Raw genomic sequence first — 19,945 nt, 5'->3', positions numbered from 1 at the left:
GGCTCGGGGACCGGCCATGGAGGGGGGGACCGGGACCCGGCAGGGACGGGCTGTACCCCGGTGCTGGGCACGGGGCTGGACGGGCAGAGGAGGAGGAGGAGGAGCGTGGCAGCCCCTTCCCCACGGCAGGACGGGGAGGAAGGAGGTCCCCTGCCCCAAGGTCACCCTGGCTGGGCCAGGGCCAGGACCAACCCCTGAGCCATTCCCGTGACCAGCTCCCACGTTTGTCCCCACGTGGAGCCGACGTCAAGGGCACATGTCCGTCCCCGGGAGCCCAGCGGGCTCGGCCGTGCCTGGCAGAGCCGGTCCCTGCCGACAGCACCGCGGCGGTGCCCCCAGCACCGCGCCTCCATCATCCCCCATCCTTGCTGCCCCTGCCCTGGGACGGTGGCAGGATGCGACCCGCCGGTACTCAGTGGTGGGAGCAGACGCCACGGCGCGGGGAGGGGGGGGGGACACACGACGAACTGCTTGTCTTTTTTAAATATTTTATTTTTGTAACAACGTCAGAATTAAAAATCTTCCATAAATAACAGCCCCTCGTGGCAGCCCCTTCCCAGGGCGGTACGGGTAGAAAATGCCAGTCGTACAAAACGGATGCGTGGGCAGGGTGAAGGGGGAGAGGGCGCGCACCCCCCCTCCTCCCCATGGGGCGGGGGGCACGGGACCCTCCCCGGGATCAGATCACAGGACTCATCATCATCATCACTATGAACACAACGTCGCAATGAGACCCAAAGCAGTAAGGACACCCCGGCTTCCTCCCCAACGCCACCGAGAGGTGTGGGGGGGGGCTGCTGCGCACCCCGGGGAGGGGGATGCTCTGAGCTGAGTGGAGACCCCCCCACACACACACACACTCTGCGGGGATCCGCGGCCGGTCCCTTGGGTGGTCCCGCTGGGGCAGGGCTCGGGCCACCAGGCAGGACGGGCAGTGGTCCCCAGGAGCGGCACAGCCCGCCGCAGGCAGGGGAAAGGGGGGGACGGGTGTGTGTGTCCCCCCCCGGGGCGGTGTGGGGAGGAAGTCGGTCCCTTACTGGTTTGCCCGGGGCTGGGGGGCCGGGGGCAGCCCCCCGGGGTCAGGAGCTGCCCCGGATCCTCTCCATGTAGCTCCTGAGCTCCTCGGGGTCCCGCAGCCCCATGTCCTCGCACACCCAGCGGATGTCATCCTCGCTGGCCACCAGGATGGACTGGACGTTGGGGGCGGGCTGGGGGGGCTCCTCAGGGACCCGGGGGGGCGCGAAGGTGACGAATTCCACCCGCTTCCTCCGGCCGCCCCCCGGCGTACCCCCTTCCTTGCGGGGCAGGGGAGCCCCGGGCGTCGGGGTGCTGGGGGGACCCCCCGTTTCGGAGCCCGGCGCGGTGCCCGGGGGTACCCCGCAGCAGCAGCGCCCGGCCTCGGTGCCCGCCTCGGGGGCCGGGGGCTCGGGCTGCCGGCGGTCCAGTTGCCGGCTCAGCTCCTCCTGGTCGGTGCCCAGCCAGACCCAGTTGTGGGGCTGGGGGGCTGAGGGGGCCGCGCCGGCATCCGGCAGCTCCTTCTGCTGGTACCGCAGGACGAAGAAGATGCAGTTGACGAGGAAGATGAAGATGGCCAGGCAGAAGACACCCAGCAGGACGTACATGCCGATCTCCAGGTCGGTCACCCGCTCGGGAGCCTTCACCATCTCATCCTCCTCCTCTTCCTCCCCGCCGGCGCGGTTGTGGCCATAGCCTTCCTCCTCCTCCTCCTCCTCCGAGGAAGACCCCAGCCCCTGCAGCTTGGTGGAGGCAGGTCCCACGCCGGCGGGGTCCCTCCGCCGCGGCTCGCTGGCCGCCGTCACCGCCTCCCCCGACATGGCCCCCTCTGCCCGCGGGAAGGGCGAGCTGGGCCGGGGCCGGCCGCCGTGGGGCCGGGGGCTGCCGGGGGTGGGGGCCCGCCGGCTGGCCCCCACCTCGAGCCAGGCGGTGCCGGTGGCCAGCGCGGCTGCCCGGTGCCGGCCTCGGCGACAGGCGTCCGGGGGATGCAGGCTGAGCTGCAGCAGAGCCCCCCGCCCCGGCCCCTCCACCACCACCCACGGGCGGGCGGCGGGGACCCCGGGCGAGACCCCCACTGTGGCCACGGAGGGGTCCAGCGAGGTCACGGTCAACGCCGTATCCTGCCAGCCGTAGAGCTCCAGCGGGGCCAGCGTGCGGTCGGAGAAGGACAGCCAGACCGTCAGCGTCGCCTCCTGCCAGGGATGCCGGGTGGGATGGCACCGGGGCGGGGGCACGGGGGACCCGGGGACCACCCCGGCACCGCTCCCCCCGAGCATCCAGGATCAGCCCCCTGCCCCTCTCACCTGCTTGGGGGCACGCAGGGTGGCCGTCCCCTGGGCGGTGGCGGTGACCACGGCGGGGTGGCCCGGCTCTGCCCGCAGCGTCAGGGACAGCCCCGACACCACCCGGGCACGCAGTTCCGTCACCGTCACCTTCTCTTCCGATACCACCAGCATCTGCTCCCCCAGGATGGAGTCCGAGAGCGGGGAGCGGACCTGGGGGCACGGGGGGGACCTTGTGAGCCCCCAAACTTCGCGGTCTCTGTGTCTCCATCCTCTACCACCCCTGCCCTGGCCCCCCCAGCCCCCCATTTCTCTCTACCTGGCCCCTGCACCCCCAGCTCCCCTCTGCCCCCAGGACCCCCCCCCCCCCAACCCCCACATCCTCCCCAAAATGCGAACCCCCAAACCTACCTCCACGGAGGTGACCCCAGGCTCCCGGCCGACCACCACGGTCCCCCCCTCCAGCGAGGCTACGCGGGGGTCCTGCACCCGGGTCCGGCCGGCTACCAGGTGGGTGACATCCAGGAGCCAGTCGGGGCCGGGCAGGTAGGCGAGGTGACGGCCACCGTCGAGCGGGTGGGCCACGAAGTGTGCCAGGACCCTCACCGCCGTCCGCTGGTACTGGGGCCGGCAGCCCCGCGCTCGCCGCTCAGCATCCTCCCCGGGCTCCTCCGCCTCCGCCGGGGCGCTGAGGGTGGGGGGGACACACACCGGTGGCACCGGCGCTGCGGGGCTCAGTGGGGCTGCCGAGGTGTGCGCCGTGGGGGGGACGTGTCACGAGTGCGCGGGGGCTCAGCAGGGCAGGGGGGCATCTCATGGGTGCCATGGAGTTCGGTGGGGCAAGGGTGCACGCCCCAAGCACCGTGGGGCTCAATAGGCAGGGACACGTGTCACGAGTGCCACAGAGCTCAGCAGGGCAGGGGTACATGTCACAAGCGCGCCGGGGCTCAGCACCCCCTCCCACTCCCGGCTCCCCACTCCTGCAGTGGCGGGGGGCAGTGGCGGGGACACCCCCCTTCCCCGGGCACCGGGCTCACCTCTCGGGGCCGCCGGGCAGACGCCAACCCCGCACTTGCTCCAGCGCGGTGTCGCCCAGCTGGACGCGCAGGGGCAGCAGCGGTGCCCAGACGGTGAAGCGCAGCGAGGCGTGCAGGCGTCGGGACCAGAAGTCCACCCGCGCCCCCCGTGCCCCCCGGCTCTCCTTGCCCCCCACGAACACCGCGTCACAGGCATCCGAGACCTGGATGGGGGGGGGCACGCAGAGGAACAGGGGGAGCGGGCAGCCCCCCCCGTCTTCCCCGGGCAGGGTTGGTGGTGGGGGACACCGGGGGGATGCCGAGAGCCCCGCTCACCTGCAGCACCTGCTTGTCGGCCGACTCGCAGCCCGGCGGCTCGGTGAGCTCGGCCACGCCGCCCCCCGCTTCCACCGCCACCAGCTTCACCGGCACGGCGCGGGGGACCCCCGTCAGCGGGGCCGTATTCAGAATCTCCAGCTCCTGTGGGGCAGAGCGGGGCTGAGCGCGAGCCCCCACGGCGCCGGGGAGCGGGGTGGGGGGGTGAACCGGGGTGGGGGGCACCCACCTGCACCAGGGGGACGAGGGCACGGACATCCCGCTCCGACACCTGGATCTCCCACACCAGTTTGTCCTTCTGGGCCTCGGGGTCCTGGCCGGGGTACTCCACCTGCCAGGTGAGGGGCCGCGCCGGCGCCAGCCCCCCCGTCCCGTTCTCCACCGCCAGGTCCAGGTGCAGGAACGCGGCGGAGTCGGCCACCCTGCGCCCACCGCACGGGGGTCGGGGCTGCCCCGTGCCCCCCAGCCCCCCCACTGGGCCATACTGGGATGGGAGCACTGCAACGCACAGATTCCCCTGGGCCATACTGGGATGGGAGCGGTGCAATGCACAGGTCCCACTGCTCCAACTGGGTCTTACTGGGATGGGGACAGAGTCACGCACAGGTCCCCGTTGCTCTGACTGGGCACTACTGGGCTGCACTGGTCCCCCATGCAGAAGCCCCCTCCCGTCCTCCCGTACCGGGGGTCCCTACCTCCAGCCGCCGCGGGCATCCCCGCTCCGCCGGCATGTCACCACGGCCGTGGAGTGCTTGGGGCCCCGGGTGCGCTCCAGCTGGGCGGTCCAGGCCGTGGGGGACCCGGGGCGGGCGGCCACCACCTGCAGCCCCTTCTTCGCCTTGATTCTGCCAGCAGACCCCCCCGTCACGCAATGTGTCCCCCCCCACCAGCACCCACCACCCTCTGCGGGGGTCTCTCACCCACCCGGGCGGGGGGGGGGTGGTGGTTCTCACCGGAGCATCAGCTGGTCGGCGGTGAAGTTGTGCCGCAGGGTGACGGTGGCGGTGAAGCGCTGCCCTGGGCGCAGCGTGGCGTCCGGCACCCGTAGCAGCACCTTGTCGTCCAGCCGTACCTCCTGCCGCCGTGCCGGCTCGGCCGCCCGCAGCTCCAGCGCGCCCAGGTACCGCGGTGCCTCCCCGACGCGGCTCCGGTCCCGGCTCCCGGCACGGCCGCACTCCCCCGGCCCCGCCACGCCGTAGTGCAGCTCAGCCGGCTCGGGGGGCTCGGGGTGCCCGGGGGGCTCGGCTGCCCGCCGGCGGCTACGCGGGGCTGGGGAGAACCAGCGCGGGGGAATCTCCAGCTCCACCACGCAGACGCCCAGGGGTGCCTGGAGGGAGGGGAGAGCTCAGCACCAGCTCAGGGGGGGTGCTGAGCAGGGGGGGTGGGGGGCCCTGGGGGGAGAGCTCCAGCGCCGGTGGGTGGCACTGACCTGGAGGCGGCAGGTCCCACGGGCCACCCGGCCCCGGTGGTGTGCGTGGAGGGTGACGCAGGGTAGGTCCCGCTCCCCGGGGTGGTCCCGCTCCCCGGGGTGGTCCCGCTGCCCAGGCAGCCAGTCGGGACCCTGCAGGTGGAAGAGGACGCGGGCGAAGGGCTCGGCCGGGGACACGGCGCTCTCGAGGGAGACGGCACGGATGGCCCAGGCTGCCGAGCCGTCCCTCCCCGGGGGGCTCTCCGTGGGCACCTCCTGCAAAGAGACGGGGACGGGTAGCGGGGAAACAGGCTGTCCCGGGGCGGCGGGGGCGGCGGGGGCCATTTTACCTGCCGGGTGCTGAAGGGTGGGTAGGTGGCCTGGACGAGGGGCTGCGCGGCAGAGCCGTGCCGCAGCAGCAGGTAGGTCTCGGTGCGGGCGTGCAGGGAGGCGTTGGCGGGCAAGTCCTGGTCTGCCCGCTGCAGCCGGTAGTACTCGGGCACGCCGAGCACTTCCAGGTCCGCAGGTAGGTACACGGGGTCGGGGGGGTCCCCATCACCCCTCGCTGCAAGGACAAGGGCCCGTGTCACCGGCCTCGGGGGCCGTGGAGGGAAAGGGCTGCTCTGGGGCGGCGAGCGGGGGGGGGTCTCTGCGCCCACCTCCACGTCTGAGCCTCCAGCTCGGCGCCGCGAGAAGAAACCCGGCTTCGGCCGTGCCGTGGCACCGCACGCCTCCCACGCCATCCCACCCCCCTCGGAGACAGGGTCACCCCCGTGTCCCCTTGTGTGATGCTGCACCGTCGCAGCCCGCCGTGTGCCCCGGGAGCGGGTGCTGGAGGGTGACGTGACACCCCACTAGCGCCAGGGTCAGCGCTGAGGGTCCCCGAGGCCTGCCTGCTCCCCGCTAACGAAGCGGCGCTCGTCAGGCTGCCCGGCTTTGCCAGCAGCGTGGGGAGAGGGACGCGGTGCTGGGTGCCGCAGGGTGGGGGGATCCCGGGTCAGGGCACCCGGATCACAGGGATCCCCGTGGGCACGGAACAGATCCCACCAGGATGCCCGGGCAGAGCTTACCCACGGGGCCGGGGACAGATCCCACTCGATCCACAGCTCCCCGTGGGCATGGGAGGGGGCAGCTCCCCGGGCAGATCGCGGGGGACCCGGGCGGTTGGGGGACGGAGGGAGGGGGGGTTCCCGTGGGAAGCGGGATCCCGTGTGGATGGGGAGGGGATTCCCGCTGAGATCACAGCGGACCCCGCGTTCCTGGGGGGGGGGGGGGGTGGGGGGGGATCCCCTCCGGGTCGCGGAGGGGGAGCGGCTCCCGTCGGGATGGCGGAGGGGAGCGGATCCCGAACGCGGGGAGGCAGGTCGCCCCGGATGGCGGGATCCCGGCGGGAGCGGATCCCCCGCGGGGTGGCGGGGATCCCCCCCGCGATCGGGTGCGGATCCGGGATCGGGGCTGCCGGCGCTGCCCGGTGCCGGTGCCGGTGCCCCGCCGCACTCACCTGAGGCGCAGAGCAGGGCGGCGGCCAGCAGCGCCAGCCGGGTCCCCGGTACCGGTGCGGGAGCCATGGCCGGGAGGGCTCCGCGGCGCGTCCGTGCGAGCGGCGCCGCCGCTCCCGTCCCTCCGCCTCCGCGCCCAGACAATGGGGCCGGGGCGGGACCGGCACCGGCGCCGCCTCGTCCCGCCGGGTCCTAAACACCGGCCCTGACCGCCCTGCGCAGCGCCGGGCACCGCTCCGTCCCCATCCCCATCCCCATCCTCATCCTCATCCTCATCCCTGCTCCCCATCCTCATCCTCGCTCCCCATTCCCACCCTGCTTCCCATCCTCATCCCACTCCCCATCCCTCCTCATCCTCATTCCCGTTCCCCATCCCACTCCGCATCCCCGTGCCCGCTCCCCCTTCCCATTCCACTCCCTGTCCCCATCCTGCTCCCCATCCCCATCCTCATTCCACTCCTCATCCCCATCTTCATCTTCATCCCTGCTCCCCATTCCCATCCCACTCCCCATCCTGCTCCTCATCCTCATCCCTGCTCCCCATTCCCGCTCATCCTCATCCCTGTTCCCCATCCCCATGCCCACTCCCCCTTCCCATTCCGCTCCCCATCCCCACTCCCATCCCCATCCCTATCCCACTCCCCATCCCTGCTCCCTGTCTCCATCCCCACTCCAGGACACGCCTCGGGCAGAGAGGGGGCTCTCATCCCCACTGGTGTCCATCCTCCCCTGTGCCAGCCCCACTGGAGGGCACTGGGAGGGACTGGGGACGCGGGAGGGAGCAGAGGACGGCTGGAGGCCGATGCGGACGGAGAAGGGCCGGATCCTGGCACGGATAAACCCCCCTCCTCCTCCTCCTCCTCGGCAAACAGAGGGAGAGGGACGTGCGCAGCACCCACCTCGCACCCCACAAACGAGCCACTCGTGCCCCTCCCAGGTCTGTCCACCCTGAATGGGGGGGGGGCGGGCCGGGGACCCCCCGAGGGGAGCCCCCACGCTTGCCGTGCCCCTTCCGTGCCCCTTCGCCGTGGGGAGAACAGCCGAGCCAGGCCGGGATCAAACCGTGTTTATTCAGAAACACTTATCAAAACCATTTAAAAAGCAGCTTAAAACCCAAGGACCGAGAGCACGGGGCCCGGCTGCCGGCCCCGAGGGGGGCTGTGCCCCCCCCCCGTGCAAGCAGAGCCCCCGTTTTGGGCTGGGGAGGTGCCCCGGGGGCAGGGAGCGGGTTCCCCACTGTGTGCCCAGCCACTGGCAGAGCCGGCACAACCGCCGCCAGGCCGGGCGAGTGGGGATCAGGGTGCTGTCCTGTCCTCCGCTCCGTGGCAGACCTGGATTTGGGGTTTGGGGGGGGGGCACAGGGGGGCCTCCAGGGCCATAGGAGGACCCCCGACCCCTCCCCGGGGGAAGGCACCCTTGGCTCGTGCGAAGGCACTGTGGCGTGTGCGCAGGGAGTGGGACCCCAGTTTTGGGGGTGCTGCACTGAGGGGGGGGGGCCCTTCCTCTGTGCCCCCAGTGGGACGGAGGGGGGGCTCCCGGGCTGGTGTCCACCCCCGGGGCGGGGGGCTAAGGGGAGTAGAGCCCCCAGGGAGAAGTGGGGAAGTGTTGGGGGGCAGAGGAAGGGCAGTGGGGGCTCAGCGGGGGAAGGCGCATGCTTGGGGGTACGGAGCCAAGCCGACGGGGCGCGCTGGGGCCAGTGCAGCGGGACGGGCTGTCCACCTTTTGGCGGGGGGGGGAAGGCTCACTCCTCCCGGTTACGGGGGCCCCCCCACTTTTGCCGTCGTCGCAGTTCCTCCACCTTCCACTCCAGGCTGCGCACGGTGGCATCCAGCTGGGTGATGGGGCTGGGGGGCCCCGCCAGGCGCCCCAGGAGGGCGTAGAGCACCCACAGCCCCAGCAGCATCCCCGCCTGCACCGTGGGGCTCTCCTGGGAGGCCGCGACGTGGAGGAAGGCACCCAGGAAGCAGCAGAGTTTCACCCAGTGGAGCACGGGCAGCAGCAGCCCCCGTAGCCGTGACAGTAGCCAGGAGCCCACCAGGGCCACCAACCCCCACAGCAGCACCCGTTCCACCTCGCGGGGACCCAGCGCCGCCGCACGCACCAACCGGTCCCCTGGGAGGGAGGCGGGTGTCACCGACGGCACGGCCACGGCGTTGGCATCGGGTGCCAAACCCGTCCCGTGGCCGAGCTGCTTCCCACCCCGCCGGCTGCCGTTTTCCGGCCCCCCGGCTCACCGCTGACGCCGGAGATGGCCAGGAGATCCCCCAGGATCCCACAGAGCGTGGTCAGGGCCGCCGAGATCCCTGAGGACACGACCCAGAGGGTGGCGGCGAGGCTCTGCGGAGAGAGACGGGGCTGGGGGCCAGCCGTGCCGGAGGCAGCGGGGGGAAACCGCGCGGAAAAAGGATTAGGGGGGGACGCAGCACCCCACGTCCCTGCCCTGCGGGGCAGGAGGGGACACCGGGGAACGGCTTCCTCGTGCGCCGTGGGACTGGGACCTCACCTCCACCGCCAGGCGCAGGGGCTGGGGGCCCACCCAGCTCTCCAGGGCCTCCCAGGCGGCTCGGCCCAGCCGCGACAGCAGGTCATCGGCGACGACGCGGCCCTGAAAACCGTCCTGACCGTCCTTCGGCCGGTCCCCCGCTGCCGCCGCCACGAGGAAGGGGACCCACAGCAGCACGGCCAGCAAGGCCCGGCGCCCCACGTCGCCCCCCATTTTGGGTCCTGCCTCCAGTCCTGTGGGGAGAGAGGGAGCGGGGTGGGAGCGGTGAGGGACCCCGGTGCCCCCCCAACCTTGCAGCTGACGCCTTCCCCCCCTCGGTGCCGGGGCCTCCTCCGCCAGCCGTAAGCAGAAGCGTTGGCACCGTCCCAGAACCGTCCCTGGGGTGTGTGTCCCCCCCCCCCCCCCCGCCCTCTGGGGTCCCCCGAGCGGGAGGGGAGCCTGTGGGGCCCAGTGTGTCCCCCCCCCCCCCCGGCTGAGCTGCCCCGGCTCCCCGCAGGACGGGAGTCAGCCGGCCGGGACACCCGCCATGGCCAAGGGCACGGGCCAGGCTGGGGGGGGGGGGCCCGGCACCCCCTGCCCCGGAGGAGGGAGCGGGGTGCTCCGGGACAGGCCGCAGCCATCGCTGTCCCCCCGCCCCCGGAGACCCTGCGGGCACCCCACTGCTCCCAGCCCCCCCCCCAGCTCACCGGGTGCCCTGGGTGACACCCCCCCACCCCCCCCCCCCCGCCTCGCTGGGGACCCCCCCTCAGCCCCCCGGCGGGGTGTACCCCTTCCAGCCCCCCCCACCCCCGGGACACCCCCCCCGTCCCCCCAGTCCCGGTCCCCCCCACCCCGTTGTATCCCCCCCCCCCGACCCCGGCCCCCCCCGGGCGCTTGGGGGCGCTGCGGAGCCGGGCGGGCCGGAGCGCGCGGACAGACCTAACGTGCCGCCCGCCGCCGCGGGGCACGACGGGAACTGTAGTCCGGAGGCACCGTGCGCGCCCGTTGCATGCCGGGACACGGTCGCTATGGCAACGCGGTACGCCCCCCCCAAGCGGGGTGGGGGGCGTGGTCCCGCGGCGGCGCGCGGGGCATGCCGGGAGGCGCCGTTCCCTCCCTCCGGTGCATGCCGGGAGCGTTTCCGTTTCCGGTTGGCGGCCGCGGCGCCCGCGTGAGTCCGTTGGATACGTTGTGGCGGCGGCGGCGGCCGCGCGCGCCGCCCGGAACCGGAACAACCACCAGAACCGTAAACCGCAGACCGGAACCGGAGCGGGCCGCAAGTAGGAGCGCCGCGGCCTCCCGGCTTCCGCCATGGCCCTCATCTGCTCCAGTGAGTGCGGAGGCGGCGGAGAAGGCCCCGGGGCGGGGGGGGGGGGGGGGAGAGGGGAGCGTGAAGGTACCGGGCCGTGGGGTTACCGGGCCGTGGGGTTACCGGGCCGTTGGGTCCCTGGCGCTCGGCGGGGAGGCGGTGGCCTGCAGGGCCCGCCAGGCCCGAGGCGGTGCCGTTACCCCCCGTTCCCCTCCCTCCCTCCCCGCCGCAGTTTCCAACGAGGTGCCCGAGCACCCCTGCGTCTCCCCGGTTTCCAACCACGTCTACGAGCGGCGGTTGATCGAGAAATACATCGCGGAGAACGGTACCGACCCCGTCAACAACCAGCCCCTCTCCGAGGAACAGCTCATCGACATCAAAGGTAACGGGGAGCGGGGCGGGGGGGGGGGGGGTCGTCCCGGTGTTCCCGGGGGAAGCAGCGGGGGTTTTGGGATTGCCGGGGCCGGGGCCGGGGGGGGGGAGCGGAGAAGCAGCGGCGCGGCATCGACGGGAGCGTCGAGGTCACGGTTGATGCGTTCGCGCTGTCTCGTTGGCAGTCGCGCACCCGATCCGGCCCAAGCCGCCGTCTGCCACGAGCATCCCGGCCATCCTGAAGGCTCTCCAGGACGAGTGGGTGAGTGCTGGGGAGCGGAGCTGAGCGCCGGCAGCTGCCTGCGCTGGGCTTAACGCGCTTCCCTGCCCGCCTCTGCCTCGTCCCGCTAGGATGCCGTCATGCTGCACAGCTTCACCCTCCGCCAGCAGCTGCAGACTACGCGCCAGGAGCTGTCCCACGCGCTCTACCAGCACGACGCCGCTTGCCGTGTCATCGCTCGGCTCACCAAGGAGGTCACCGCCGCCAGAGAAGGTGACGTGGGGCGAGGGGCTGCGGGCCGCAGGGAGGGGGAGCTGGGGAGGAGCCGCAGCAGGTAGGACCCCATCTCCTTTCCCCTTCGGGCGCCGGATAAACTCATGGCCTTCCTCTGCCTCCGCAGCTTTGGCGACCCTGAAGCCGCAGGCTGGCCTCATCGTGCCCCAGACGGTGCCGTCCTCCCAGCCAAACGTGGCGGTGAGTCCCCGCTGCCCGTCTCGGCGCTTTTCCTATTGATCTCCCGCTGCCGACCTCCCCTCGTTTCCCCTGTGTTCCCTCTCTGGCTGTAACCAGCTCCTTTCTCTGTCCCGCGCAGGGAGCTGGGGAGTCCATGGATCTGGGAGAGCTTGCGGGCATGACCCCCGAGATCATCCAGAAGGTAAGAGCTCTTCGCTTGGCCGCTACAGCCAGCAGCAGCGGCTTCCTCCGGCCTCCCCCCGCCGTGGGAGCCCGCTCGGTCTCTGACCACCCTTCTCTCCTTTTGCAGCTCCAAGACAAAGCTACGGTGCTGACCACGGAGCGTAAGAAGGTAAGCGGCCCCGTTCCGCTCCGAAGACGCCGCAGCAGCCGGGACGTTCCCCAAGAGAGGCCGATGTTCATCTCCACGCCGTTTTCCTTTTGCAGAGAGGCAAGACGGTTCCGGAGGAGCTGGTGAAGCCGGAGGAGCTCAGCAAGTACCGGCAGGTCGCCTCCCATGTGGTGAGTGCTTGAAAACTCCCCCGCACGGCTGGGGATCCGGGTTTCTCCCGTGCTCTTCGTAGCATCGATAAGTGACGGATCCGGTGCTGGCAGAGCAAGGAGAAGGTTGTGACGCTGTGCCAGCTGGGACTGGTGCTGGAGTAGCTGTTGCACGGGCTCTCACTGTTGGAATGAAACACGCTGGGCTCCCTCAAGGGCTTCTCAGTTCCTTCTGGGGGGCGTTTTCTTGCTTGCGGCGTTAATTTGGCATCCTCCTACCTCGCGCAGGGGCTGCACAGCGCCAGCATCCCGGGGATCCTTGCCTTGGACCTCTGTCCTTCCGACACCAACAAGATCCTCACCGGTAAGGGAGCTGCCTCCGCTTGCTGGGGTCTGCGTGGTGTCAGCGCCGGCGGCTGCCCGGGAGCGGGTCCCTTTTGGGGGACAGAGGTGGGACGAGGGGCGCGAGGGATTCTCTGGCCTCGTGGCAAAGCTGCTCAGGATGGCGGTTCCCAGGAAAGGTGGGTGAACTTGGACTTGGTTGGCCACAGACTCCCGTCTCTCACCGTTCCTTGCTTCGTTTCCCAGGCGGGGCTGATAAAAACGTCATCGTTTTTGACAAGAGCTCGGAGCAGATCCTGGCGACGCTCAAGGGGCACTCCAAGAAGGTTACCAGCGTCGTCTTCCACCCGTCTCAGGTGCGTTCAGGCCCCTGTTCGTCCTCTTCCCTCGCAGCCAGGCTGCCCCAGATCGGCCTTTCTGGCCTTTTTCTGAGGCCTCCACCTCACGCAGACCGGTGAAGCGCTCTCATACAAAGAACCAAAAGTCTTTTGATACTGATTTTCCTGCCTCGTCCCTGTCTAGGATTTGGTGTTCTCAGCTTCTCCCGATGCTACTATCCGGATCTGGTCTGTGCCCAACGCCTCGTGTGTGCAGGTTGTCCGTGCCCACGAGGGCTCTGTCACGGGGCTGAGCCTCCACGCGACAGGCGACTACCTCCTCAGCTCTTCCGACGACCAGGTGAGACCCGTCCCCGGGCCACAGGTACCCCCCCCCCCCTTCTGCCGCTTCTCACCCCTCTGGACCCACCACGCTGTTCCTCTCTTCCAGTACTGGGCTTTCTCGGATATCCAGACAGGCCGCGTCCTCACCAAGGTGACGGATGAGAGCTCAGGCTGCGGTAAGAATATTTCCCACCCCGGAGAGGCTGTTGTGAGCCTGGAGAGAAGGGATTTTTCTGCCCCTCGTGGCTCCTGGAGCTTGGAAGAACTCTAGGGGGGGTGCCTGCTAACAAAAGTCGGGTCTCCCCAAGCCTCTGAATCTCTCCCTGCAGCTCTCACCTGTGCCCAGTTCCACCCGGACGGGCTCATTTTTGGAACAGGAACGATGGACTCGCAGATCAAGATCTGGGATCTGAAGGTGGGGCTGGCCCTGGGTGTGCAGGAATGGGGGGGACGGGGACGTGTGGTGTGTTGGGGGGCGCTCGGTTTGGTGCTGCGGACGCAGCGCGGTGTCTCTTCACCCGTTTTAACTCTGAAGCGTACCGATGACACAGAGCTGAGCTGCGGTTCCCCGCCCACAGCCTATTTCCAACTGCTTTATCCCCAGGAACGCACCAACGTGGCCAATTTCCCAGGGCACTCGGGCCCCATCACCAGCATCGCCTTCTCCGAGAACGGCTACTACCTGGCCACGGCGGCGGACGATTCCTCTGTCAAGCTCTGGGACTTGCGTAAGCTCAAGAACTTCAAGACCTTGCAGCTGGACAATAACTTTGAGGTGTGTGACCATCCTTTTCTTTCCCCCCAATGGCCTGACTGGCAGCACCCACCATCCTGGTCCTGCTTCTGGCTGCGCTCCCCTGCTTTGGGGTAGCCTGATGCAGAGGCGCTGCCCCCCCCCCCCCAGCACCCCGAAAAGCCGTTTGGAGCTTCCTGGGCCTGATCCCCTTCTCCCTCCGCAGGTGAAGTCTCTCATCTTCGACCAGAGCGGCACCTACCTTGCCCTGGGCGGGACGGACGTCCAGATCTACATCTGCAAGCAGTGGACGGAAATCCTCCACTTCACAGGTGGGGGGCTGTGGGAGGGCAAAGCGGGGGAGAGGAAACGCTCTCCCCGCTCTGCGGAGCGAGCTGTGGGGTGCAGAGCGTTCCTCGGCACCGGCTCTGCCCGTGCCCTAACCATGGTCCGTCTTCCCTTCCGGCAGAGCACAGCGGCCTCACCACAGGGGTGGCTTTTGGCCACCACGCCAAGTTCATCGCCTCAACGGGCATGGACCGGAGCCTGAAGTTTTACAGCCTGTAGCCCCGGACGTGGGGTCGGGGTATTGCTGGGGGTCGGGGTGGGAGGGAGGGAGGGAGGGAGGGAGGGAGGGAGGTGGTTCGTTACTTCTCTGGGCTCCCCTGCTGTAGCTTTTGGCAGAGGGGAAGTTGGGTGTCACCTTCCCCGTTGCTTCATGGATTTGTTGTTTTAGTTTTCTTCTTTTCCAGTTTCGTCTGTGTCTTTTTCTGCCTTTAGATTCTGTTTTGTGATTGTAACTGATGGAACAAAAGGCTCCAACCCCGGCGCTGGTGGATGGTTGTGGCCGGGATTGCGGCGGGGATGTGCGGCGGGAGGGAGGGAGGCGAGGACTGCAGGTTTTGTAAGCGGTTACCTAGTTTCATTATGAAATAAAGAACTATTCACCGTAGCGTGGTGTGCCAGCCCCTCTCCCCCCGGGGGTAAGGACCCAGGAGGCTCCGACAGCGCAGGCAGAAGCGCGGGATGGGACAGGGGCCATCGCAGCCCCCGGCCAGCTCTGGGGGACCCTCCCGTCCCCCACACAAACCACCACCACAGCCTCCGGCAATAAACCCTGCTTTATTGTTCCAGCTTGCCCAGAGTTGTCAGGCAGTGTCTGGCTGGAGCTGCGCAGGAGGAAGAGGAGGAGGAGAGTTAGTTAGAGCTGGGACGAAGGGGCAGTGCGGGAGCGGAGGGACACTCACCCAGCGCCTTCGCGCTCAGCCTCGCCGCAGCTTGGGGACCGTGGGGAAGATGACGTGTCCCTGGGAGGCGGCCGTGCCCCTGGCTCCAGCTGTCCCCTTGTCCCCCAGAGACCGACGCGCTCCTGGGGAGGGGCAGGGGGTTGGCGTGGGAAGCCGGGACAGGCGGAGGTTCCCCCCGCTGCGGCCGAGGAGGCAGGGGGGAGCTGGCGGTACCCCAACTTACGTGAGGGCACCCCGAGCTGGCATGAGGGCCGGCAGGGCTCAGGCTGGGCGAGGTGGCACACGGAAGCGCTGCAGGAGATGTACACCTGGAAACCGTGGGTGGGACGGCGTCAGAGGCCGGCGGTGCTGGGGGGTCCCTGGAGAAGGTGCCCCAGGGAGCCCCCCCCCCACACACACACGCACGGGCACCCCAAGCAGCCGGGGCTCCCCGTTGCGGGACGGGGGAGCGGGGCAGCACGGGGCAGCGACACTGCGCCAGCACCACGGGCAGCTGGGGGGGGGGGGAGTTTGAGGGTGTTGGGACGAGGGCTTGCCAACATCGGGGGGCTCAGGGGGACCCCCGGGGCTCTCCGAAGCCCATGACCAGCCCCTGGAGAGATGCCCCCCCTCACCTCTCCCTCCAGCACCGCCATGGTGGGGGGCTCCACGAAGGTGAAGGTGGAGATGACGAAGCGCTGGTAGTGGCTGGGGAAGGGCAGCTGCGGCGAGGCCGGTCCCACGGGCACGAGCTGCGTCCTGTAGTTGTCCCCCACGAAGGGACACCTGGGCGTGCAAAGGGGGACCCTCGGTTGGTGCGAGTGACGCTCCCCCCCCCCACACACACCTCCAGTCCCTCTCCATCCTCCTGCGTGTATCCTGTCCCCCTCCCCGGCTCACCCATCCACCAGGATGGGCCACTGGGGCTCGGCCGCGGTGTCGGTGCTGGGGGACGCCCAGCAGTGGTGCAGGACCAGCACCAGGTTGGGGTCCGTCTTCTGCAGGAGGCGAACCTCCACGTAGATGGGGTCCCGCAGCACCCTCACCAAGGGGTAGTCGCCGTCAGGGTGGTAGGAGCTGTAACTCTCGTCTGCGGGAAGGGCGAGAAGCTGAGCGGGCTGAAAACGGGGGACGGCGGGGAGGGAGACGGCCGGTGGGCTGCTCACCGGTGGCGATGCGCAGCTGGAGCCCGAGCGGCCCCGGCACGGCCAGGGGGGTGGCTGTGGGGGGTACGGCCACCTCCATACGGAGCGGCAGGAGGTCGCTGGCGTTGTAGATGCAGCGAGCTTGGAGGCTGCAGGGAGCGGAGCGGGGTGAGCCGTGGGGCTGCTGGGGACGTCCCCCCCTGCTCCCCCAGCCCAAGGAGGGGTGAGCACCCCCGGGGTGCTTGTAGGGGTCCCCGGTCCCGGCACGGAGCACCGGTGGGAGCAGGGAGATGGGGTGCTGCAGGCAGAGGGTGGGGGCCCAGCTCTCTGCCCGGCTTCGCCCACCCTCCCCTTACATGTAGACGCTGTCCCGCGTGATGGAGCCGCGGGGGGACCCCTGGACGTCAATGGTGGAGATCAGCTGGTTCTCATAGACCAGCCGGTCCTCGATCACCTGGGGCGGACACGCGCGCGGGGTCAGGGTCCTCACCCATGCTCTGAGCGGCTGGGGAGGGGTGGGGGGGTCACATCCCTACCTGGACGGTGGTGCCGCACTGCGTAACGGGGAAGTGGAACATCACGAAGGTCTCCGTCACCCTGACGGGCTCGCAGCCGGCTTGGGTGCTGGCGAGGCGCACGCTGTCCAGGTTGTAGGGCTGGGTGCTGTGGCCTCGCGGCACCACCACCACAAAATGCCCGTCCAGCAGGCACTGCACGGTGGCTGCGGCACGAGGGAGCGACTCCATCAGCCTCAGCAACGGGGACCTGCGGCTCCCCTTCTCCACCCCGGCGGGTGCTGGCCAAGGCGTCCCCAGGGACGAGCGTCCTACCCGTGTTGCCGTAATAGCAGGGCGTGACGCGGTCCATGTCATCGTAGCAGCAGCCCGCCTGCTTGCACGCCTCCCGACCCTGCGGGGCCGCGCAGGGCATCCTCCCCGCCGCCACCTGGCACTGCTCCCGCGTCAGCTGGGTGCCTGGGGTGGCAGAGAGGGGAACGCTGCCCTGAACATCCCCCTGAGCGTCCCCCTGCCCTGCCCACCCCAGCATCCCCTCGCCAGAGCAGCCCCCTGCCCACCCCCGCGTCCCCTCGCCGCTGTCACCCGCCGCTCTGGGGACCAGGGAGGACCCAGCCCTGGCCTCACCCCTCCGTCCCACCACGTTGGTTTACCTGCCCCTGCCGAGGAGTAGAAGAGAGCCGTGGATTGCAGGAGGCTGGGCTGGGACTGAAGCCCAGGACGCAGCAAGCCGGGCTGGGCTTGGGGCTGCAGTCCCGGGTGCACCAGACCCAGCTGGGGCTGAGCTTGAAGCCCAGGACGTGCCAAACCCGGTCGGGACTGGACTCCTGGGTGCACGAGACCCGGTCGGTGATGGCCGGGGTGTACCAGCCCGGCTTGGCTCTGGAGAGCTGGCCGCACCAGGCTTGGCTGGGACTGGGACTGGGAGCCGGGGTGAACCAGCCCAGCTTGGTGCTGGAGCCCAGGGTGGAGGAGACCAGCCTGGGAGTGGGTCTGAAGGTTGGGGCGAGCTAAGCCTGGTTGGCTTTGGGGCTGAGCGCCCGGCCGTACGAAGCCCGCTTGAGTTTGAGCACCAACGTGCGTTAAGCCAGACTGGACACCGGGGTGCACCAGCCCAGGCCTGTTTTGGGTCTGAACCCCCGGACGAAGAAGCCCTGGTTGGGTTTGAGCTCCGGGGTGCACCAGCCCAGGCTGGTTTCGGGTCTGAACCCCTGGATGAAGAAGCCCTGGTTGGGTTTGAGCTCCGGGGTGCACCAGCCCAGGCTGGTTTCGGGTCTGAACCCCCGGACGAAGAAGCCCTGGTTGGGTTTGAGCTCCGGGGTGCACCAGCCCAGGCTGGTTTCGGGTCTGAACCCCTGGACGAAGAAGCCCTGGTTGGGTTTGAGCTCCGGGGTGCACCAGCCCAGGCTGGTTTTGGGGCACAACCCCCGGACGAAGAAGCCCTGGTTGGGCTGGGGGCTGCACGCCCGGGCGTATTAAGCCCCGCTGGGACTGGGTGATGGGGCGAACGATGCCTGGCTGGGGCTGAAGCCCCGGGCGAGCCTGGCCAGGTTGGGGTTGAAGCCCCGGGCGAGCCTGGCCAGGTTGGGGATGAAGCCCTGGGCGAACCGGGCTGGGCTGGGGTTGGTGCACCAGGACCGGCTGGGTCTGAGCCACGGGGTGAACCTGCTCCGAGTGGGCTTGGGGAGAGAGCTGGGGTCCTGAGAGGGTGAGGGAGGACTGGGACACGTGGTGCAGGAGCCCAGGCTGGGACAGGGGGACGAGGACATTAGCCTGGGTCTGGTGGACACTGTCGCCCCGGTGCTCGGCGTGCACGTTGCCTTCCGTGAGGATCTCGTAGTCGCTCGACTGCGGACAGGTCATGTTGACTTCGTAGGAGGCGGCCAGGACCCCGCTGAGCAGCGTCTCCTCCAGCTGCACCCTCAGGACGTAGCGGTCATCCTGCGGCGGGGAGGGATGGACAGTCACCACCCCACCCCACCCCCCCGGCCCGCCGGTACTGGGAAGGGACCGCGGGTGGGACGGGACCCTCACCTTCACCAGGACGTGGCAGCCGTCATAGCCGGAGGAGAAGATGACGGCGCCGTCCGCCCCGGCGTTGAGCCAGTGGAGGCAGATGGAGCAGTTGGCCACGTCAAAGCGGGTGCCGAACTCGTCTGCGGGAACACCGTGGGCACGGGACGGGGGGGGGGGTGAGGTGGCACAACCGGGTGCCGTGATGCTCCCCGGGGAGGCGGGCGCGCAGCAACCCTCCCTGGCAGCACGGCCCCGCACCAAAAACCCCATTCAAGCCATCGGACTCATCCCGTCGGGGCACCAGCACCCCAGGACAACTCAGGTTTTGGGGTAAAACCAGGGCGATCCGGCACACGCGCACCCCAAGGAGAGCTTGGGGGGGGGCTCACGCCAGCCTGCGCCCCCCCACTCACCCATGACTTTGAAGCGGACGGTGCGGCCGCGCGTGGGGTACGCCAGCAGCTGCATGCCGTAGTCCCCGCAGTCGTAGCGGTACCGCAGGAGCGAGAAGGTGGCTCCCGGCCCCGGGGCTAGCAGGAGCAGCAGCAGGAGGAAGGAGAAGCTCCGTCCCATGGCGGCGAGCGAGCGAGGTTGGCGCACGGGGCTCTCCCTGGCTTGGCACCGGGGGGGGTGGGTCATGGATTTATACCCGGTGGAGGCGGGGGGGGGGTCAGATGACCGGTGGGGCCGTGCCGGGACGGTGCCTGCCCAGGGCTCCTCGCTCCCCTGCCGCCAGCGACCTCGCTGCCCCCAGGCCTGCGGTCACGTCCCGTGGCTGTGCCAGGATGACCGGAGAGGAACCAAAAAAACCCGTTCAAAGAAACGCTTTGTCCCACAGCAGGAGACGCCGTCCCTGCAAACGGGGAATGGGGACGGCACCGGCCGGGATGCCCAGCTGGACCGAGCCGTCCGGGAGGGAGGAGGGGGCTAGTGCGTGCCCACCTCCCCACTTGCCACACAGCCTTGGGGTTTGCCACGAGCCGGTGAGGACAGCGGTGGCATCTGGCTTCCGGGCAGCCGTGGGACCCGGAGGGACCGGGGAAGCTCTGCGGCACGGCCCTGGTGAGCTCTGGGGGCCGAGGAACAGGGTAGTTGTCCCCAAATCCACCCACCCCCCCCCTCCAGCGGCTGCTCTCCCCCCCCATCTCTGCCCCGCTGGAACCAAAAGTCCTTCAAAGAGCACTTTGTCCCGCAGAAGCGAGGAGTCGGGAGAAACTGTTCCTGCAAACGGGGAATCGAGATTGCTGCCCCGAGCACGGCGTGGGGCCAGGGGTCCCCAGGAGACACCCCCTGCCCCCCCAGCCCGGCCATCACCTTCCTCTGCTCTGGGGTGCTCATCAGCACCCCGCTCCCCTGCCTGGCTGGGTGCTGCCCAGGGGTGGTCGTGGCGTGTTCCCCCCCCCTTCCAGCTGT

The 19,945-nt window shown here is 69.9% G+C and overlaps 4 protein-coding genes across 6 annotated transcripts; 1 reads left to right on the top strand and 3 right to left on the bottom strand.

Moving 5' to 3' along the window:
- Positions 1–467: 467 nt before the first annotated feature.
- TMEM132A (transmembrane protein 132A) lies at positions 468–6,706 on the bottom strand. Its single transcript, XM_075755496.1, has 11 exons — positions 6,559–6,706; positions 5,408–5,622; positions 5,079–5,333; positions 4,603–4,976; positions 4,345–4,494; positions 3,879–4,071; positions 3,650–3,793; positions 3,335–3,537; positions 2,709–2,985; positions 2,319–2,510; positions 468–2,207 (listed from the first exon to the last, which is right to left on the bottom strand). Exons 1-11 carry the CDS (start codon positions 6,623–6,625, stop codon positions 1,080–1,082), a joined length of 3,198 nt encoding a protein of 1,065 aa, XP_075611611.1. The 5' UTR covers positions 6,626–6,706; the 3' UTR covers positions 468–1,079.
- Positions 6,707–7,607: 901 nt separating this feature from the next.
- Positions 7,608–9,292, bottom strand: TMEM109 (transmembrane protein 109). Its single transcript, XM_075755495.1, has 3 exons — positions 9,060–9,292; positions 8,791–8,893; positions 7,608–8,668 (listed from the first exon to the last, which is right to left on the bottom strand). Exons 1-3 carry the CDS (start codon positions 9,270–9,272, stop codon positions 8,298–8,300), a joined length of 687 nt encoding a protein of 228 aa, XP_075611610.1. The 5' UTR covers positions 9,273–9,292; the 3' UTR covers positions 7,608–8,297.
- Positions 9,293–10,162: 870 nt separating this feature from the next.
- PRPF19 (pre-mRNA processing factor 19) lies at positions 10,163–14,582 on the top strand. Its single transcript, XM_075755494.1, has 16 exons — positions 10,163–10,368; positions 10,580–10,729; positions 10,905–10,981; positions 11,071–11,212; positions 11,340–11,413; positions 11,532–11,594; positions 11,703–11,744; positions 11,840–11,914; positions 12,182–12,257; positions 12,482–12,591; positions 12,758–12,913; positions 13,004–13,073; positions 13,227–13,312; positions 13,502–13,672; positions 13,857–13,962; positions 14,100–14,582. The coding sequence occupies exons 1-16, from the start codon at positions 10,350–10,352 to the stop codon at positions 14,195–14,197; spliced, it is 1,515 nt and encodes a 504-aa protein (XP_075611609.1). The 5' UTR covers positions 10,163–10,349; the 3' UTR covers positions 14,198–14,582.
- Positions 14,583–14,732: 150 nt separating this feature from the next.
- ZP1 (zona pellucida glycoprotein 1) lies at positions 14,733–19,142 on the bottom strand. 3 transcript variants are annotated; one of them, XM_075755492.1, is made up of 12 exons: positions 18,946–19,138; positions 18,551–18,672; positions 17,170–18,457; positions 16,832–16,975; positions 16,538–16,722; positions 16,358–16,455; positions 16,023–16,150; positions 15,757–15,946; positions 15,492–15,642; positions 15,101–15,185; positions 14,878–14,999; positions 14,733–14,799 (listed from the first exon to the last, which is right to left on the bottom strand). In XM_075755492.1, the coding sequence occupies exons 1-11, from the start codon at positions 19,103–19,105 to the stop codon at positions 14,893–14,895; spliced, it is 2,658 nt and encodes an 885-aa protein (XP_075611607.1). In that variant the 5' UTR covers positions 19,106–19,138; the 3' UTR covers positions 14,733–14,799; positions 14,878–14,892. The 3 variants fall into 3 exon arrangements, with proteins under 3 accessions (XP_075611607.1, XP_075611608.1, XP_075611606.1); XM_075755493.1 differs by having other exon boundaries at positions 14,733–14,999; positions 17,170–18,091; positions 18,125–18,457; positions 18,946–19,105; XM_075755491.1 differs by having other exon boundaries at positions 14,733–14,999; positions 18,946–19,142.
- Positions 19,143–19,945: the final 803 nt, after the last annotated feature.

Source organism: Balearica regulorum, chromosome 5, assembly GCF_011004875.1.
Source record: "Balearica regulorum gibbericeps isolate bBalReg1 chromosome 5, bBalReg1.pri, whole genome shotgun sequence".
NCBI classification, from domain to species: Eukaryota; Metazoa; Chordata; class Aves; order Gruiformes; family Gruidae; genus Balearica; species Balearica regulorum.
Note: the sequence above shows the minus strand (reverse complement) of the source record. Positions and strands in the feature narration are given on the sequence as shown.

What these genes read in the sequence shown, in the direction of transcription:
- ZP1 (XM_075755491.1), bottom strand. Translation starts at nt 19,105, where the DNA reads ATGGGACGGAGCTTCTCCTTCCTCCTGCTGCTGCTCCTGCTAGCCCCG. An exon ending in GCTGCCACGTCCTGGTGAAG is followed by an intron (nt 18,458 to 18,550) that starts GTGAGGGTCCCG and finishes TCCCCGCCGCAG; the next exon opens with GATGACCGCTACGTCCTGAG. An exon ending in AGTGCGGCACCACCGTCCAG is followed by an intron (nt 16,456 to 16,537) that starts GTAGGGATGTGA and finishes TGTCCGCCCCAG; the next exon opens with GTGATCGAGGACCGGCTGGT.
- PRPF19 (XM_075755494.1), top strand. An exon ending in AGCTGGACAATAACTTTGAG is followed by an intron (nt 13,673 to 13,856) that starts GTGTGTGACCAT and finishes CTCCCTCCGCAG; the next exon opens with GTGAAGTCTCTCATCTTCGA. An exon ending in GGAAATCCTCCACTTCACAG is followed by an intron (nt 13,963 to 14,099) that starts GTGGGGGGCTGT and finishes CCCTTCCGGCAG; the next exon opens with AGCACAGCGGCCTCACCACA.
- TMEM109 (XM_075755495.1), bottom strand. Translation starts at nt 9,272, where the DNA reads ATGGGGGGCGACGTGGGGCGCCGGGCCTTGCTGGCCGTGCTGCTGTGG. An exon ending in CCCTGCGCCTGGCGGTGGAG is followed by an intron (nt 8,894 to 9,059) that starts GTGAGGTCCCAG and finishes CTCTCTCCGCAG; the next exon opens with AGCCTCGCCGCCACCCTCTG. An exon ending in GGCCATCTCCGGCGTCAGCG is followed by an intron (nt 8,669 to 8,790) that starts GTGAGCCGGGGG and finishes CCTCCCTCCCAG; the next exon opens with GGGACCGGTTGGTGCGTGCG.
- TMEM132A (XM_075755496.1), bottom strand. Translation starts at nt 6,625, where the DNA reads ATGGCTCCCGCACCGGTACCGGGGACCCGGCTGGCGCTGCTGGCCGCC. An exon ending in GTGGGACCTGCCGCCTCCAG is followed by an intron (nt 4,977 to 5,078) that starts GTCAGTGCCACC and finishes CCCTCCCTCCAG; the next exon opens with GCACCCCTGGGCGTCTGCGT. An exon ending in CCCTCGTCCCCCTGGTGCAG is followed by an intron (nt 3,794 to 3,878) that starts GTGGGTGCCCCC and finishes TCTGCCCCACAG; the next exon opens with GAGCTGGAGATTCTGAATAC.